The 16,438-nt window shown below is 42.4% G+C and overlaps 2 protein-coding genes and 1 non-coding gene across 3 annotated transcripts; 2 read left to right on the top strand and 1 right to left on the bottom strand.

The window, feature by feature from the left end:
- The first annotated feature begins 250 nt into the window (after positions 1-250).
- Positions 251-9,035, top strand: LOC101767650 (phospholipase A-2-activating protein). The gene is made up of 22 exons (XM_004955340.3): positions 251-415; positions 1,165-1,499; positions 1,858-1,961; positions 2,422-2,490; positions 2,807-2,867; positions 3,121-3,260; positions 3,575-3,764; positions 4,048-4,109; positions 4,269-4,357; positions 4,493-4,565; positions 4,641-4,700; positions 4,920-5,066; positions 5,140-5,181; positions 5,322-5,359; positions 5,929-6,015; positions 6,625-6,790; positions 7,440-7,517; positions 7,694-7,830; positions 8,027-8,103; positions 8,206-8,275; positions 8,353-8,418; positions 8,547-9,035. Exons 1-22 carry the CDS (start codon positions 368-370, stop codon positions 8,673-8,675), a joined length of 2,268 nt encoding a protein of 755 aa, XP_004955397.1. The 5' UTR covers positions 251-367; the 3' UTR covers positions 8,676-9,035.
- A 246-nt stretch (positions 9,036-9,281) lies between these two features.
- On the bottom strand, positions 9,282-9,355 carry TRNAE-UUC. Its single transcript has one exon. It is a non-coding gene; the product is annotated as a tRNA-Glu (tRNA).
- Positions 9,356-11,352: 1,997 nt separating this feature from the next.
- On the top strand, positions 11,353-15,273 carry LOC101767255 (BTB/POZ domain-containing protein At3g50780). Its single transcript, XM_004955339.3, has 3 exons — positions 11,353-11,896; positions 12,631-13,397; positions 13,868-15,273. The coding sequence occupies exons 2-3, from the start codon at positions 12,744-12,746 to the stop codon at positions 14,843-14,845; spliced, it is 1,632 nt and encodes a 543-aa protein (XP_004955396.1). The 5' UTR covers positions 11,353-11,896; positions 12,631-12,743; the 3' UTR covers positions 14,846-15,273.
- The last annotated feature ends 1,165 nt before the right edge of the window (positions 15,274-16,438 follow it).

The following is a 16,438-nucleotide window of genomic DNA, read 5'->3' as shown; positions in this document are numbered from 1 at the left end:
TATGGCTGTTTTTTTCTTTTTTTTCTTTTCGTTCTTTTTTTTTTTTGTTGCTGCAGCAAACCTATAGAACTCGCTTTCGACCCGTTCCGATTTCAACTCCTTGGGCTTTGACAGTGTAGTCCACTCATCATCCATCTTCGGCCCACGAAGAAGTCCAGATATCATACGGCCCGTTGCTTGCTTTCCACGGCCCAGCAGCCCTTATAAAAATTAGATGGACACGGCCACCAAAAGTGAACGAAGAAAGAAGCTGCTCGGCATCGTGTCAAGCCCCGGCCCCCGAGTCCCCCTCCAACTCCCAAGCTCCCACAACTCGTCGTCTCCCTCCTCGCCCTCGCCCGCTCCGCCGCGTCCGTACGACGGCGCCATGGCCGAGTACCGCCTCGGCGTCCAGCTGCACGGCCACGCCGACGACGTAAGCCGCCGCTTCCTATCCCCTGCGCCCCGCCCCATCCCCTGCTGCTCCGTCTCCGTTTGCTTCCTCTCCAAGCTTGCGGCGATACCCTCGGTTTCGATCCGCCCGCCACGAAGTCGAGCCCTCGCGTGCGGGGGGTTCGATTCTCGTTCGCGGTGGAAACCGTCGGCTCTTTGATCTGCTGGCTCGTCGCGGGTTTGTCCAGTGATTCGATCTAGCTTCGTTCCGTCCGTGGGTTTTGGCTTGCCCCTCTCCCGGCCCGTCTGGTGCGTTTCCAGGGTGGTGGATTTCGAGCGCGAGTGCATTGGCGGGGCGTAATTCGGTTTGGCTTCAGTTTGGGGCAGTGGATTTCGAAGGGGGTTTAGGTGTGGTAGAGTAACCTAGAGGGTTAGTTGGTGGGTGATCGGTGATCAGATTACTGTAGTTTGAGCTGTTTTTGCTAGGCAATTGCAACTAGTTTGGTGATTCTATGAATGCCGGTTAATTAGTTTCGATGCAATTGCGCTTAGTATATGTAATCAGTGCAGAAAACATAGACTTCCTTTGTTCTGCTCTAAGTGCAATTCCACCATGTTCGTTTTGTGCTGATTTAAGGTCCATCCTTGAATCTTCAGATCAGATTAGTCAGCACTTTATAGTTCAATAGCCTCATTGTTATCATCACTATTATCGTCAAAATGTCATTTTGATTTTACATTTTGTATAGACACTTGTTTCATCGTTGGCTTATCTTGTTTATTCTTCTACAGGTTCGTGGCATTTGCGTATGTGGTGATGCTGGGATCGCAACGTCATCAAGAGATCGGACAGTGAAATTCTGGACACGGAACCCAGAAAAGGAGAGTGAATACGTTCTCTCTAAGACCCTCGCAGGACATTCAAGTTTTGTGGGCCCATTGGCTTGGATCCCTCCTTCAGACCGCTTTCCTGAAGGAGGAATTGTTTCTGGTGGAATGGATACATTTATTTTCCTCTGGGATCTGCATAAAGGAGAAGTTGTTGAGACAATGAAGGGACACAATTCACAAGTCACTGGACTTGCTGTAGACACTAATGGTGACATCATCTCTTCATCGATGGACTGGTAAACTCTCATAGTCAAGCGAAACCTTAATGCTACCTGTCCTTGTGGCATCTTTTCTTGGCATGCTTGTTTGTTCTGAGTTCAGACTCTGGCTGTGTGCTATTAATTTAAGAAGTGCTAAAGTTTTCATGAGGTGGCTGCAAACAAGATATTGTATACTTCCCATCATGCTTGAAGCTGTGTATATTTTTATGAAATATATAAAAGCTGTATTCTATATCAGTTATTTTTCCAAGCCCCTTTAGTGATTACTTTGTTCTTGAAGTGTTTGCTCTGATGGCAGGATGTCCTAATAGATGTTCCAGTTTTTCCTACTATAGTGCCACTTATTTCACTGACATACACATTGTACATGCAGTACTGTAAGACGCTGGAGAAATGGCAATGCTATAGAGGTTTGGGAAGCGCACAAGGTCGCGGTGCAGACTGTTCTAAAGCTGCCCACAGGAGAACTTTTTACTGGTAAAGCTTCTGCTATATGTTTTTTCCCTTCATATTTTTCATTTTGTTGGTTCCTATGCATATAGTCTGTATTGGTGGACAATCTTGTAACTTGTTGAGGCAATGTATCATCTTTTTTGTTTTCTGGCATTTTGACAAATGATACTATGCGATTGTTATAGACACTGTAACTTTGGGACCAAAATCATATTGGAAGTTTAATCGCTTAATTTAGAATCACGGTGGCTTTTCGAAAATATTCCATTTAAAAAAAAAACTGGGTGCACTAACTATTTAAGACCTCTGTTTAAGAGACGGCAGGTTATTGGCTCATCTTGTTTCAATAGCACAGTGCTTGGGGCACTGCAACGGCAAACTTATTCTAATGCTTATCAGAGTTTCCTTGGATGATTTTTCATAAAATTGTGAACAAAATTTTCAAGTGATTCATTAACAATTTACTTATCCCCCGTTTTTATAGGTTCAAGTGATTCCACTATTAAGCTTTGGAAAGGAAGGACTTGTATACAGACATTCTCAGGACATGCAGGTTTAGTTTTGTTCTCTTTGCTTTATTCCTACTGCAGAAAGCACAAGGTCGTGTGTGAAACAGTATCTGCCATGCTGGTGTATTGAACTTACATCGTCCTTTCATTTCTGTCTAATGTGGGCATCTGGAAATTCTGGTCACATACTTGCACTAATGAGTTTTCTGTTATTCTTACCTAAAAGATTTAACATCATTTTTCAATCTAATAAATCCTACTTTTGCATTATATAGCATGCCATATTTTTTTTAACCTGTTTTTGTGTTGTTTCTTCAGTATGATTACACAAACCTGACCTAATGTTTATGTCACATGCAGATACTGTTAGATGTTTAGCAGAAATGCCAGGTCTAGGAATTCTTTCTGCCTCGCATGACAGGTGAATGAAAGAATAACCATATAAGTTCGTTCTTTGCTTATATGCGTAGATGCACCTTTTGATAAGAACAGAGAAGGGGGGAAAATTCTCATCAGAATGTTGCGTGGGCTCGCTGAAAATGTTTCATACCCAACCCTTAGTGCTTTGCCCTCTCATTTTTTCAATGTTACGCGCCATCAATGCACTCACTTTGTTTATACTGTACTGTCAGTGGTTGCTATTTGTTTACACATGAAATTTTTGTTTGTTGCAGCACTGTCAAGTTATGGGCGTTGACAGGTCAGCCCCTGCTGGAGATGATTGGGCATTCATCTCTTGTATATTCTGTGGATGCACATTCTTCAGGTCTAATTGCTAGTGGCAGTGAGGATCGTTCTTTGAAGATATGGAAAGGTGCTGTATTTTGTATTGTAAATATAAATGCATTGGCATTCTCTGACCAACTCCGGAAATCTGACTAAATTAGGGTGCAGCCCATTCTACAAACTGTCTTGTCTAAACAAACATAAAGTTTTGTCTAACTGAATGTTTAAAAACTTACCCTATCTATGCTTCTGTGTAGCATGCTGAAAACTGAAACTATATACTTACCTGCTGAACTTGTGCGGTAGAAAAGGAAAATCTCTGTCGGCACAACCCGAACTTGTGTAGTCCATAAAGTTCTTAATGTACTTCTGTTCTCTGATTTTTCAAGTAAAATGTTGCAGATGGAGTTTGTGTTCAAAGCATTGAACACCCGGGATGCATATGGGATGTTAAATTCTTGGAAAATGGAGATATTGTAACTGCTTGTTCTGATGGTACTGCAAGGATATGGACGACCCATGCTAACAGGTTCTGCAGTGATGAGGAACTTGCAGCTTATACAGATCTTATTTCTCAATACACTCTTAGCAGGTTGGCATCTCCTGTTTCATATCCTTATTTTCTGAAAGTTTTGTAATTTTTTGTAGATTAGAGCCATCTGCTTATGTTGATACCAATTTGACCATGGTCTGTGTAACAAGTTGTCATACAATATTTGTTCTGCTATTTTCTGAAAGTTGAAATGCTAGGATTATTCACTCATCAGTTTGTATAGATATTGACTATGGTCTATCTGCTGTTGCTGTTTTCTGAAATTCTGAAATTGGAATCCTGGAATCACTCATACAACTATTCCTTTTCCTTGCTTTAACAGAAAGACCGTTGGTGGACTCAAGTTGATGGATCTACCAGGGGTTGAGGCACTGCAAGTTCCAGGTTATATATCACATTTTTTTCATTATATTATTGATATTTAGTGAAAGGAAATATTTTGGTGTTTAAGCTGAAGTAGCTTTAGATTCCGTCTTAGTTAGTTTGTGTTTTGATATTATGTCTTTGCTAAACTTTACTTTTTATAATGTTTTGATCAAACAGGGAACTCTGATGGCCAAACATTGATTGTTAGAGAAGGGGACAATGGTGTTGCATATTCATGGAATTCGGCAGAGCTAAAATGGGACAAAGTACACCCCTTTGTGCTTTAAAATTTTTCTGTCTTCCAATTATATCCTGATCACATAAGAATCTGCAAAGTTTAGTAACAGTGCAATATATTGCTGGTTTATCTAATGATATTCTTTGCCCAACCAAATTGCTAGATTGGTGAAGTAGTTGACGGACCTGGGGACGCTGCACAAGGCCAGGTTCATGATGGTGTTCGGTATGATTTTGGTAAGTTGAGTTCCATTGGATGTGTTTTGCACTAACCTTTTGGTTTTTTCTTACGACATTCTGAAATGTCTGCAGTTTTTAATGTTGATATTGGAGATGGAGAACCTATACGAAAATTGCCCTATAATCGTTCAGGTACCACACGTGTATTTCTATTTCTGTGATTTTCTCTGCTACCGGTTCTAGAGTAAACCAACTTGTACATGATTCATATATGCTTGGTTTAATATGATTCAACTTCCAAGTGTTCATACATTATGAAATCTTTCTGTGTCTTTCATATGCATGCACGAGAGTTTTTTAATACTCTTATGTTATCCTATGTATCTGCTACACTCGTTCGTTTTCTTGCAGATGATCCATACGCAGTCGCGGACAAGTGGCTCCTGAAAGAAAATCTGCCCTTGACATATCGCCAACAGGTGGTAGAATTTATACTGCAGAATTCTGGCCAGAATAACTTTGTTCCAGATCCATCTTTTCGGGATCCCTACACTGGGGGTAAGCATGTCTTTTTAGCTACTGTCATATTTACTTTTGGCTGCTGCTGATAACCGAGTTGATTATGTATCAGCTAATGCGTATGTACCTGGGGGACAACCATCTTCATCAAATGGTACGTATTCAATCTCCATGGTTAAATATTGGAAATCGAGCTGGTTATTTTCCCCTTATTTCTTTCTATTAAATGACTATCCTCTATTATGTTTTATTGGGTAAATACTGAATCATGCATTGTACACACTTGTTTTGCAGGTAATGCTCCAAAACAAATTTTTAAGCACATACCCAAGGTACGACTGTTACATTTATTCATGAACCGCTATTTTGTATAAATTATACTGATACTTGGACTTGAGACTCGGTTGAATGCAGCTGATCTCTGAAATGAGTTGTATCGGTGAAGCTTACTTGCAAGTGCACATGAATTTAGTGATATCGTTGCACTATATTAATTGTCCCCTTTGCATCCCATTGCGGTAGATACTTATTTCCTCCCTTGGTTTTATAAGGTGCCCACACACTTCAAGAGTAAAACATTATTAGTTTTCAGTACAAGTATCCCAACCATACATGTGCTACAGGAAATTATGCTGATAAATTCATATAACTTTCAACAATATTGATGATGTTGGTATAATGTTATGTAGAAGAACTAATGGTCAGATTTTCTTGCAAGTCAAACAAAGCCTTATACAAAACAATAAAGGCAGTATTGATTTAATGCTCTGATCAGTAGCGGATGATTGGTGTCTTTATTTTATTTTATTTTTACCAGAAACGAGCTGCCATTAAACAAATGAGTTGTCTTACAACATTCCTTTTTATTATTTAACCCAGAATTGGCTTATTCGTTCTGCAGAGTGGAATGCTGTCATTTGAGACAGCTCAGTTTGATGGAATCCTGAAGAAAGTTACAGAGTTCAACACCACACTTTCATCTGACTCGGTAATCTAAAAGCTTATTTCATGGCTGCCTTTTGTTGCTTCTAATATTTAACATCAGAATATTTTTTTCCAAAACCTAGAAAATGTTGTTATGCTATTAGATCCATGCTGCAGGTCTTGTATTCTCGAGTTTTAGTGGTGGGTTTTATTCTCCTTTATCTCATGCACACTAATTGGCTTGTTTGTCTCTCAAGCTGCACACCTAACCTACATTGACAATAATTTATGGAAGTATGTTGAAAGGGAGAGGAGGTCGCATTGGAGATATGGATATAATGGGAACAGCTGATTAGGATGAATAGCATATCTACTCACTTCAAGTAACCAGCCAAATAGACCTAGTGACCTGTTCCTTGTGCTTTTAGTATGTTGTGTGGACTAAACTAACTTTTGTGAGTTTAAAACATCTTTAGGAACGCATTTCTTTAATAGTTCTTCCCCACTTGTGTAGGTGATACCCCCACATATTTTGTTTAGAATCATAATCCTTTAAAAAGAAAAATAAAGTTCATCAGAGATTTAGTTTATAATCCTTTTCCACAATTTCAGTGGGATTTCACCTGTCCATGTTGTTAGCATATATTGACTTAATTTTTTAACTTATGTTCAGGAACAGAAACAATTATCTCTATCTGAGGCTGAGATGTCAAGATTACCTGCCATAGTGAAAGTATTGAAAGAGACATCATTTTATCACACAAGCAAGCTTGCAGACGCTGACATGGCATTGTTGGTAAAAATATTGAACTCTTGGCCTTCAAAAATGATGTTTCCAGGTATATACTGTACCCTCTTTGCCCCCATAAAAAATATTAAGCATCATAGTAATTGGTTCGGTTACCCATTGAATTTTCACTGTAATTAGAAGAAAAGGCAGAAACGAACTATGTGTCAACTTGTTACAAACTCTTGCCGATGACTGTAGCCACTAACTGGAACCTAATGATTGTTAGAACCTGTTAGTTGCAAACTTGTAGTTCAATCATCTAGTTTGCTCCAATTTGTACGATAAAAATCCTTGATTACAGTTGCAGCTATGCCATTCATATTATTAGTTGAGTCGCCAAAATCAAAATATGTTACTGCTAACTCTTTTTTTTCAGTGGTAAGTTCAATTAAATTGCGAAAATTGGATCTCTCTTATTTTGCAAAATTTCGATGTGTTGCTGTTGGAAGTTAGAAACAACAAAATTCATATAATACCATGAATTGGGATGGATCATGTAACTTCTTAAGCTCTTGGAGAAACAAATCACAGAAACAAAAGTTATGTTTGTTAAATTTCTTGGCTGAGACAGTCCATTTTAGATTTTCTATGGGTTCATTTACAAATAAGGATAGCAATAAACCTGCAGTAGTTCTTGCTTCAATTCATGTAAGTTTCATTTTTTTTATGGCAAAGGTTTTCATTCCATTACCTTGCAGTTATTGATTTTCTGAGAATGTTCGTGTTGCATCCTGATGGAGCTGCTTTACTTCTCAAGACCATCGAAACTGGAAATGGTAGGGTTTTGGATAACTCTCTTTCTGCTAACCCCCATTCTGAATTATCTGCAAGCTTAAATTGTTTAATTGTCTACACTTTGTCTCTTCCATCACTGGAACTAACTCTGACTGAGACAGAAATCAAACATTATTTATTGGTACTGAACAAAGCTTCACTCCTTATGTTGTGTCAGATGTACTTATGGAGACCCTTCGTAAAGCTGTAGCACCTCCTGTGCAGCCAGCAAATTTGCTTACAATCCTTAAAGCTCTGACAAATTTATTTGACAACTCATGCTTGCACCAATGGTTGAGGACCCACAGTGCTGAGGTCAGTTCACAAGTTAAATAATTTCTTTTCCCTGGAATTCGTCCATTGTGCATGCAAGTAGCCTCTGGTTTAAATTACTTTGTGAATCTTATGTGGTGCTACAACATTGGTCACCTGGTTGATTAGAGCATAACACACACTAGCCTGTTATTTAGGCTTCCTTTGTGGACTGACAATTTTGTTTTCCTAATTTCAGATCATTGATTCCATGTCTAACTGCAAGTCTTCGTTTAGCAAGAATGCACACTTGGCATATGCCACACTTTTACTGAAGTAAGTCTTAAGTTGAATTTATACATTGCAATTTCCCTTTCATAACATTAGAAAGGAACAATAGCGTTTGAGATGCTGATGTTCCCTACATTTGCTGTGCAGCTATGCTGTTCTTTCAATTGAATCAAAGGATGAACAGAGTCAGGCGCAAATTCTTTCTGCTGCCCTCGAGGTGAGTTTTCCAACCTACTACATCCAGCCATTGCAATTTCAGAGAACTTCCATCTCTTACATTTCTTGAATCTACAGATTGCAGAAGATGACACTCAAGATTTTGACTCGAAATACCGGGCACTCGTTGCAATCGGTTCTCTTGTATCCTTTTTCAACATTCCATTATTGCAGCGTTTCATGCTCTGTGATTTGATTCGATAGCTTTGCATTATTTCTTCTAAATTTTCCAGCTTTGGCACGCCTGTGTCCTTAACCTAATTCAACCTTAGATGCAAAAGGGCAATGTGAAGTCTCTTGCTCTTGACCTTGATGTTAAGAGCGTTGCGAGTAGCGCAAAGGCATCTATGGACTCGAAGATCGCTGAAGTTGGCGCTGATATTGAGCTGCTAACAAGATGAAAAAGAGGGTTGTTCGTTTGTGGTTGGGGGAAATTCCTCCACTGGAGGCGCCATTGTGCGTAATTTAACCATGGGGCTGGGGTTCTCACGGCAAGCCAATTCAGATGCCATCCTGGAGCTACCACGGTTTTCCACCCGAAGGCCATAGGGTTATGCTTATTGTTTCACCTTATAACCATCGTGGGACTATGGAAGTGTGGATTTTTGGTGCTTGCCCTTAGCTTTTTGTAAATTAAATAACTGGGCTGGTTGCCTCGATCAAAAGCTTTATGTCGGAATGTTTACGAGGACGGCGACAGCCCGATCGGCGTCCTTTAACTCTGAATTCTTATCAGCAAGTGCATAGTCTCAGTTCTTTCATGAGCCTGGTTTTTATGGGGTCTTGCCTGCTTGTATTTTTTCAGTTCTTATCAGCCGATGTGCAGCAAGGCTTCGAAGTCTCCTGATGTTACACTTCAAAATTTTGATTTTATCTGTTAATCAGAGGTAGCTGAGAGCTCCCTAACGAATCATCAAATATCAGGCGTGAGAGATCTTTGAAACGTGTGGCGAAAGGATAGAATCGACGCTTTCAATTAAAATCGATAAAAAATGTTAAAAATATATTTCCATTGCCGGGATTTGAACCCGGGTCGCCTGGGTGAAAGCCAGGTATCCTAACCGGACTAGACGACAATGGATTTGATGATTGTAGGTTACAAAAACTTTCCTTATTGTTCCCTCATGGATTCAGTGGCCCCACCACTCCCAGTGTTCTACTGTTAGCTCGTGCCTGTCAGCATGTGCTCCAACATGTCTCGCTCACCAAGCCGACAGCATTCGTCACCTACTCTCCTCGATGTGAGCCTGGGACAGTCCTCGTCGCGGTCAAAAAAAATAAAAGTAGAGCTGTCAGCATCTCCGGCCGTCCTCAATAAATATTTCTCACTAACTAGTTAATAGTAATAGAGATATCTCAATATCATTTTGTGTGAGAGTTGCTTTTGCAGTCTTTTAATAATCTTATCCCAATCTAACTACCGTATTGTGAGTCATAACTCCTCCTTTGTTTAGGGAGAGTTGGGGTGAATTATTAGGTTGTCTCAATAATTATTAGGAAAAAGGAAAGGTGAAGGAAAACTGCTGGAGCATTATTTTCTTATCAACTTCTTCCAATATAATAGTTGGATTGGGAAAGAGAGATCGATGGAGATGCTTTAAGCAAAGAAAAGCCACAGTCCCATTTCGGTACACCATTTCAACGACCAACTTTTTGTTGACAGAAAGGCGACATGGGGAATAAAATCCATCAACTTTATTTCGTGTCATTCAGTCCGGCCGAGACTGGAAAGGTGTTAAATTCTTCCGGTCAATGAGCCTACGTAGTATGTAAGTACACTCCTGTAGGCTAATCCTTTGGTTGTGTGATGACGCACTCCGATCCTATAGTGTGAGCAAGCTAGCCAAAAAAGCAAGAAAACCCATCACTTTGTTTTTTTTAAAAGAAGAGCTAACCTCATGCTTTTACTTGTTTCGATTTTTAGACAAATAATGTTTCATATATTTCCCAAATTATATTTTCCAAATTAATCCGAGACAACTCAATTACAAAAACTCGAGAGAACTCAACGGTTGCAAGCCTGTAACTGACTTGTGAAAAAGAAACGTTCTTTTCGTTGAAACAAACGTTCTTCTTTTGGAAGTCGTGATCTTTTAGTATAGAAACCAATTTTCCCTAAAGTCTAACAAAAGCCATAGCCATCCAGCCTCCCATGACCATATAATCAACACTCCCACTAGCTGGATGGCAATTGCTTAGACCGATGCCGATCTTGAACCATGGTAGTTGGTAGCATAGATAAACTACGCATAACTCCTTCAAAAAGAACTACGCCTAATCACTTGCTTAGGGGCAAGCATGTCGTTTTGCTCAAGGCAAAAACACAATAATGCAAGTTGTGTTTTGTTAACCGACGATGGCCATGTCACGATAAACCATGCATAGCCAAGCTTACTATCTCACTCCCGAACTCCTCTAACACCGATTCAAGTTTGAAAATTGAAGAGCTCAATTTCTAAAAAAAGGAGACTCCTTCGATCACGAGTGCACGTTGGGCAAGGCGCCAGGAATTTTTTAAAAAAACATCGTCCTGAATAGCGAAGTGTACAAAGCCAGAAGATGGCAAACAGTTACCTACAAGCACACGCTTTTCTCTTCTCAGAATTTGAAGAAGTTTTGGAGCATTTGGTATCCGTTTCAGTCCCCGGTTGCTAGTTTTTGGTAGTGGCCGGTGCGATGGGCCTCGCAGTCACAGCTTTTCCAAACACAAGTTTGAAATTCTACTACTCTTAAATCAACCTTAATAATCCCAATGTGTCACGAAAGAAATTTCTTTTTTCTTTTTAGCAGGTACATGAAAAAAATTTCTACCTTCCGGCAGCAGTCAAAGCACCGCCAGAGATTCGAGAAACCGACCCCCTGCCACGCTGCACGCGCACCACCGTGCTATCTCAGTGCCAGGTCGGAGCCTCACGCTGACATGTGGGACCCGCGCATCGGCACGGTAAACTAGGGATCCGATGGAGAGAAAGCCAAGCTGTAAAAAAACTTTTTTGCGAGCACCGGCAGCAGCGTGGCCGGAGACAGGCGAATCCTAGTTAGCTCAGGACACGGACAGGCTTTGATTCGAGTGAGAGGCATCTCGAGTGACTCTGAACCCAATCAAGGGAGCCAAACGCCGGAAGCGACACGCCCCAGTACTCGACGCCGCTGCTTCTACAGTCTTGTTGGATTTGTTCGAGCTCTTTCTCCCCCCATGCTGATACAGTGATACGATGGCGACGCAGCAGCAGCCAGCAGGGGTGAAAACCAGCTAGTCAGCCACTGTGACTGTGACTCGTCTGGAGTGAGAGGAGGAAGGAGAGGGGCCAAAGAAAGCAAGCTTAAAAAAGAGATCTTGAGGGGGGGGAGGAGAGACGGGGGAGGTCGGAATGATGGCAGGCGCGGTGTGCTAGCGGGCTAAAGGGAGGACACTACTGATTACTGATGGGGAAAAGGAGATGCAGATGGAGATGGGGATGGATTGATGCGTAGCCTTTATGCTCCTCGCCTTCTCTTCTTTCTTCCGCCCGTTGCCAGCTCTGGGAGTCCGGGGGTGAGGGAATGGTGTGGCTGTGAGCGAGGCCTTCCCCTTCTTCCTGTTTGATTTGTGCGGTGAGGACGGAGCTGGTATGCGAGTGAGGTAATTCTGCTCAATCTTACTGCTTCTCGTCTTTCCTTTCTGTAGTGTAGTGTTTTCAGTGTTTTTTTTGGGTTCGGTTTCGAGTCAGTTCGATGGGAGATTGGACATTCGTGTGTGTGATGGGAGAGCTGAAGAAGGAGGGATAGCATGCGTGCATGTTCTTCTCGGTTCCTGCTCTTGAGGGTTCAGAATTTTGATGTTCGCGGTGCCCCTGCTTAAGTTTGCTGGCTTGCAACGGTGTAGATGGCGAAATTATTCTTCAGTTTGCTTGCTCAAAGTTTGGAGACTCGGGTAAATGAGCGCCAGGCTTACTAAAGAATCGTTCTTACAGAATGTGCAATTTTCTTTCGAATGTGCAGTTGGGTCTTCTGTGCTCTGTTTTAGGCAGGAGCAGAGGTTTGAGGTTCATTGTCCAAGCTCTGTTTCATGGATAGGAGATGGGAAATAGTTGGAAATATCCGCATATTTTTAGTAATCTTATAGGGGGAAAATATCAACCGATGTTTTTGTGTTTCTTAGTAACGATTCTTGACTGCATGTCTTGATTCAGTGGTTCGTGCGCAATCTGAACAGGTAGTTCAGTACTTGTGTTTCGGGTGTGCACACAAGTGCGATTTACAACCACTACCAAATAATGCCATGCTCTTGTTTCTTAATTATGATTCTTGACTAAATGTTCTGATTGAGTGGTTTGTGTGAAATGTGAACTGAACAGTTGAATTCTTGTGTTTCAGGTGTGCAGACAAGCACCATTCACAGATTCACAACTAAACCTCACAAAGGATAAAAGTGGTTTCAGTTAGCCATCTCTGATTTCTGAAGATACTGGCTTGTTCATAAGATAGGCATGGCAGAATTCAAGATTGGAAGGCTTGATGGCCAGCCACCAAGGATCAGAAATGTCCCCATTGCTGTCACACCGGAAGGATTCTGGTGCTGCCCATCACAGGCTGCACTTCAGAAGACAGCAAAGAGCCCAAACCAGCAGGGCAGACCTAGAGGAGGAGCATCCCCTGCTCCATCAAAGGCATCCTCGGTTCAGAGGGCGCCGACCGTTTCTTCAGAGAAGAGAGCACAGTCCGCTCCTACAAGGTCTAGAACCAATTCAGATGAGCAATTGTGCCCTCCAGCAGATGCTGTTGCTGCCCCTGATCCACCAAAGGTAGTACCTGCACCGGCACCGGCACCGGCACCCGAGAAGCGACCAAAGCAACATAAGATTTCGGTTGGATTTGGGCAGCTCGGCACGAGTGATCTGAAGGTTGTGCTGTATGGCAAGGAAGGGGTTGCTGTGAAGATGATTGTTCACAAGAACATCCTTGCTGAAAATAGTACCTTTTTCGCCAATAGAATCTCGAGGCAGTCTCCGGTGTCGTGCATTGAGGTGCCAGATTGCGAGGATGTGGAGATTTATGTCGAGACTGTTGGGTTGATGTACTGCAAGGATGTCAAGCAGAGGCTGATCAGGCAAAATGTTCCACGAGTTCTGCGAATCTTGAAGGTTTGTCCTGCGATAGTTACTTGATTTGCCGATTTGTCCGTATGCTATGTTATCTGTCTCTGCTCTACGCATATTATTCACAAATGTTGAAGCATATATTAACCATACTAGATGAAAATGCACGATCAACCCATACTAGATGAAGCATATATGAGCTAATATTCTCCTGATACAGCTACTTTGACAGACATTGCATATTCTAGATGTTACTGATAGATCATCAAGCAACTCTGACAATCGATAGTTGATCAGTCTCGATAGTTGACATAGTGCAACGCGTTTTCCTTATGGAATTAATAGAATAATACAACTGAAACAAATTCTCTGAATGTGGTCTGTAACATGACTGTCTAAAAATGGCTACCACTTAGGAACAATTAAGTTGATTTGTAAAGAAAATTTTGACTTCTTAACTTGCTTATTCCTTTCATGTTTAGTGTATGAACTTTTGTAATTTGTCCTGTGTACAGGTCGCAGAATCACTAGGCTTCCGAGCGTGCATCATGTCATGCCTAGATTACCTGGAAGCAGTTCCATGGGTCGGCGACGAGGAAGAGAACGTCGTGTCATCCATACGGCAACTGCACGACGAGGACCACAGGGTGAATCCCTTGCTGAGGAGAGTGACATCTGACATCCTAGCAAACCCGCCGAACGACACCCTCGCGCACATCATCGACTTGGTGCTGAAGAGCACCGAGGACAGGGGCCGCCGCGAGATGAAATCCCTGGTCCTGAAGCTTTTCAAGGAGAACAACAACAGCATCTGCACCAGCAATGGTTCCTCAGCAGCAGACTCCTCCTCATGTGTCATGACCTTGTACAGTTCTTTCCAGAACTGCTTGGATTCCCTGCTGGCATTGTTCCGCCGAGCTTCGGATCCGGAAGTGCTTGCTGGACAATCTTCAGACGACAAAGAGCAGATGTTCAGGAAGATCACTCTGGAGGCTGATAACCTTCTCTGGCTAGCTGAGATTTTATCAGATAGGCATGCAGCTGATGAGTTGACAGTGATCTGGGCCGGCCAGGGCGAGCTGGCGGAGCTCCACCCCAGGATTCCGGTGATGCACCGGCACCTGGTGAGCTGCGTGAGCGCGAGGCTGCTGGTGGCCGTCGGGAGAGGGGAGGCGCTGCCGTCGGAGGGGACCCGGCGGCGGCTGCTGGACGTGTGGCTGCAGCCGCTGATGGACGACTACCGGTGGCTGCAGCACGGGTGCCGGTGGTTCGACCGGGCGGTGGTGGAGGACGGCGTCGGGCAGGCCATCCTGACGCTGCCGCTGGAGGACCAGCGGGCCGTGCTGATGGCGTGGCTGGGAAGGTTCCTCAAGGCCGGGGATGGCTGTCCCAACCTGCAGAGGGCGTTCGAGGTCTGGTGGAGGAGGACATTCGTCAGGCCATACGCCGAGCAGCCCGGGAGCTCGTCGTCGGCAAGGTCGGGGCGGCACTGATCAGCTGACGTTGCTGGGAATGACAGCTGTGTTGTGTGATGTTGGCTGCAGCTTGCAATTTGCAACTTGCAAGGTTGCAAGAAGTTGGCAATGATGGTTTTCTTACAAGGTAGAGAAGAGACTTCGTTTGAATTAGAAGATGCTGGAGAAGAGAGGGGAGTAAGTAGAGTGTAGGTTTACTAGTGGTGATCTTTAACTGAGGTTAATTTTGTGTTGGCTGTGCTTGTGTTGTAATGCTTTATTTGGGATGTGAAGGCTGTCTGATTTCTTGTGTACAGAAATCAGTCATGTGAGATTTCACTGCTAGTGCTTGTGACTGACCGTCCTTGTCAGCTCATCAGGTGTAAAAAAAATCCCAACAGATGTCAAACTGTATGCATGTATTTTGCAAAATGTGGATGAAACAGGTTTGAAATGTGTCGATGGCTCATGGCCTGCTTACCTTTGCAAGCAGCCAAGCAAAGCAGCCAAGCAGCAGCAGGTGCGTGCAGCTACTGGTGCAAGTTTCTCAAGTATTAGCATGCCCATGCCCATCCTAAGAACAGTGTTGGAAATTGAGTCAAGTTTCTCAAGTATTAGCATGCCCATGCCCATCCTAAGAACAGTGTTGGAAATTGAGTCACTGATCTGAGGACCTACATCTTGGACACAAATTGGTGAGCTCTTTTCATTTCTAGGCCTTGTTTAGTTCCCTAAAATCCCAACTTTGACACTATGCAAAAAGAAAATTCTCCATCACATCAAAGTTGCGATACATGTATGGAGTACTGAATGTAGACGAAATTAAAAACTAATTGCACAGTTTTGTTGTACTTTGCGAGACGAATCTTTTGAACCTAATTAGTCAATATTTGGACAATAATTCACAAATACAAACGAAACGCTACAGTGTGCTACAGTAATTTTGGTTGTCCAAAGTTGGGCAACTAAACAAGGCCCTAGTCTAGTTACTTGGTGTGATGGGTCCTTTCGACAGCTGAGCCGCATTCTCACTTCCGAGTGGCAGAGCTGATTTCCGGATGGCAGAGTCAACCTACGATGAAGTCCAAACCCTTGTGATCTCGGGTGACAGAACCAACCTTCGATGGATCACAACTTATGCACTAAATACTTAGAAACTATATGACCCAACCGGGAGACTAACACTTATAGAAAATAGAACTTTATTACAACACAATAATATTACATAAGAGTGTACAATACCTTCTGTTTAGTGGCTAACCTAGCACTGACCCTTTACTTCTACCATACTTCACTCATATGCCATTCCCATAGTTGAATGGTACGGTAAGGAAGAGGGTAAATAGGTCAAGGGAATTCATAGAATAATGATACGTGTCCCCTTCTAAATTTTTCACTAAACAAATATCTATGTTCTACACTATTCTAATTTCTTCATGACAACAACATCTAATGCCTTCTTGGAAAATATCATGGATCATGGGTTATAGAGAAGACTTTAAAAATACAAAAAATTTGTATTGCTTTCCTTCAACAAACAGCAACAGTTACTGCACCTGCACTAGCATCTAGTGCTCATCAATTGGCAATCGTATGGGTGTCACCGTGCTTGACATGCCGGAGATTAGATGG

This window comes from Setaria italica, chromosome II (genome assembly GCF_000263155.2).
Source record: "Setaria italica strain Yugu1 chromosome II, Setaria_italica_v2.0, whole genome shotgun sequence".
NCBI classification, from domain to species: domain Eukaryota; kingdom Viridiplantae; phylum Streptophyta; class Magnoliopsida; order Poales; family Poaceae; genus Setaria; species Setaria italica.
The sequence above is the reverse complement of the archived record's forward strand: the minus strand, read 5'-3'. Positions and strand labels throughout refer to the sequence as shown.

Bases quoted from the DNA above. Each gene is read 5' to 3' on its own strand.
- LOC101767650 (XM_004955340.3), top strand. From the start codon at position 368: ATGGCCGAGTACCGCCTCGGCGTCCAGCTGCACGGCCACGCCGACGAC. The intron at 7,518-7,693 runs GTAGGGTTTTGG...ATGTTGTGTCAG, and splicing joins GACCATCGAAACTGGAAATG to ATGTACTTATGGAGACCCTT. The intron at 8,419-8,546 runs GTATCCTTTTTC...ATTCAACCTTAG, and splicing joins TCGTTGCAATCGGTTCTCTT to ATGCAAAAGGGCAATGTGAA.
- LOC101767255 (XM_004955339.3), top strand. From the start codon at position 12,744: ATGGCAGAATTCAAGATTGGAAGGCTTGATGGCCAGCCACCAAGGATC. The intron at 13,398-13,867 runs GTTTGTCCTGCG...TCCTGTGTACAG, and splicing joins GAGTTCTGCGAATCTTGAAG to GTCGCAGAATCACTAGGCTT.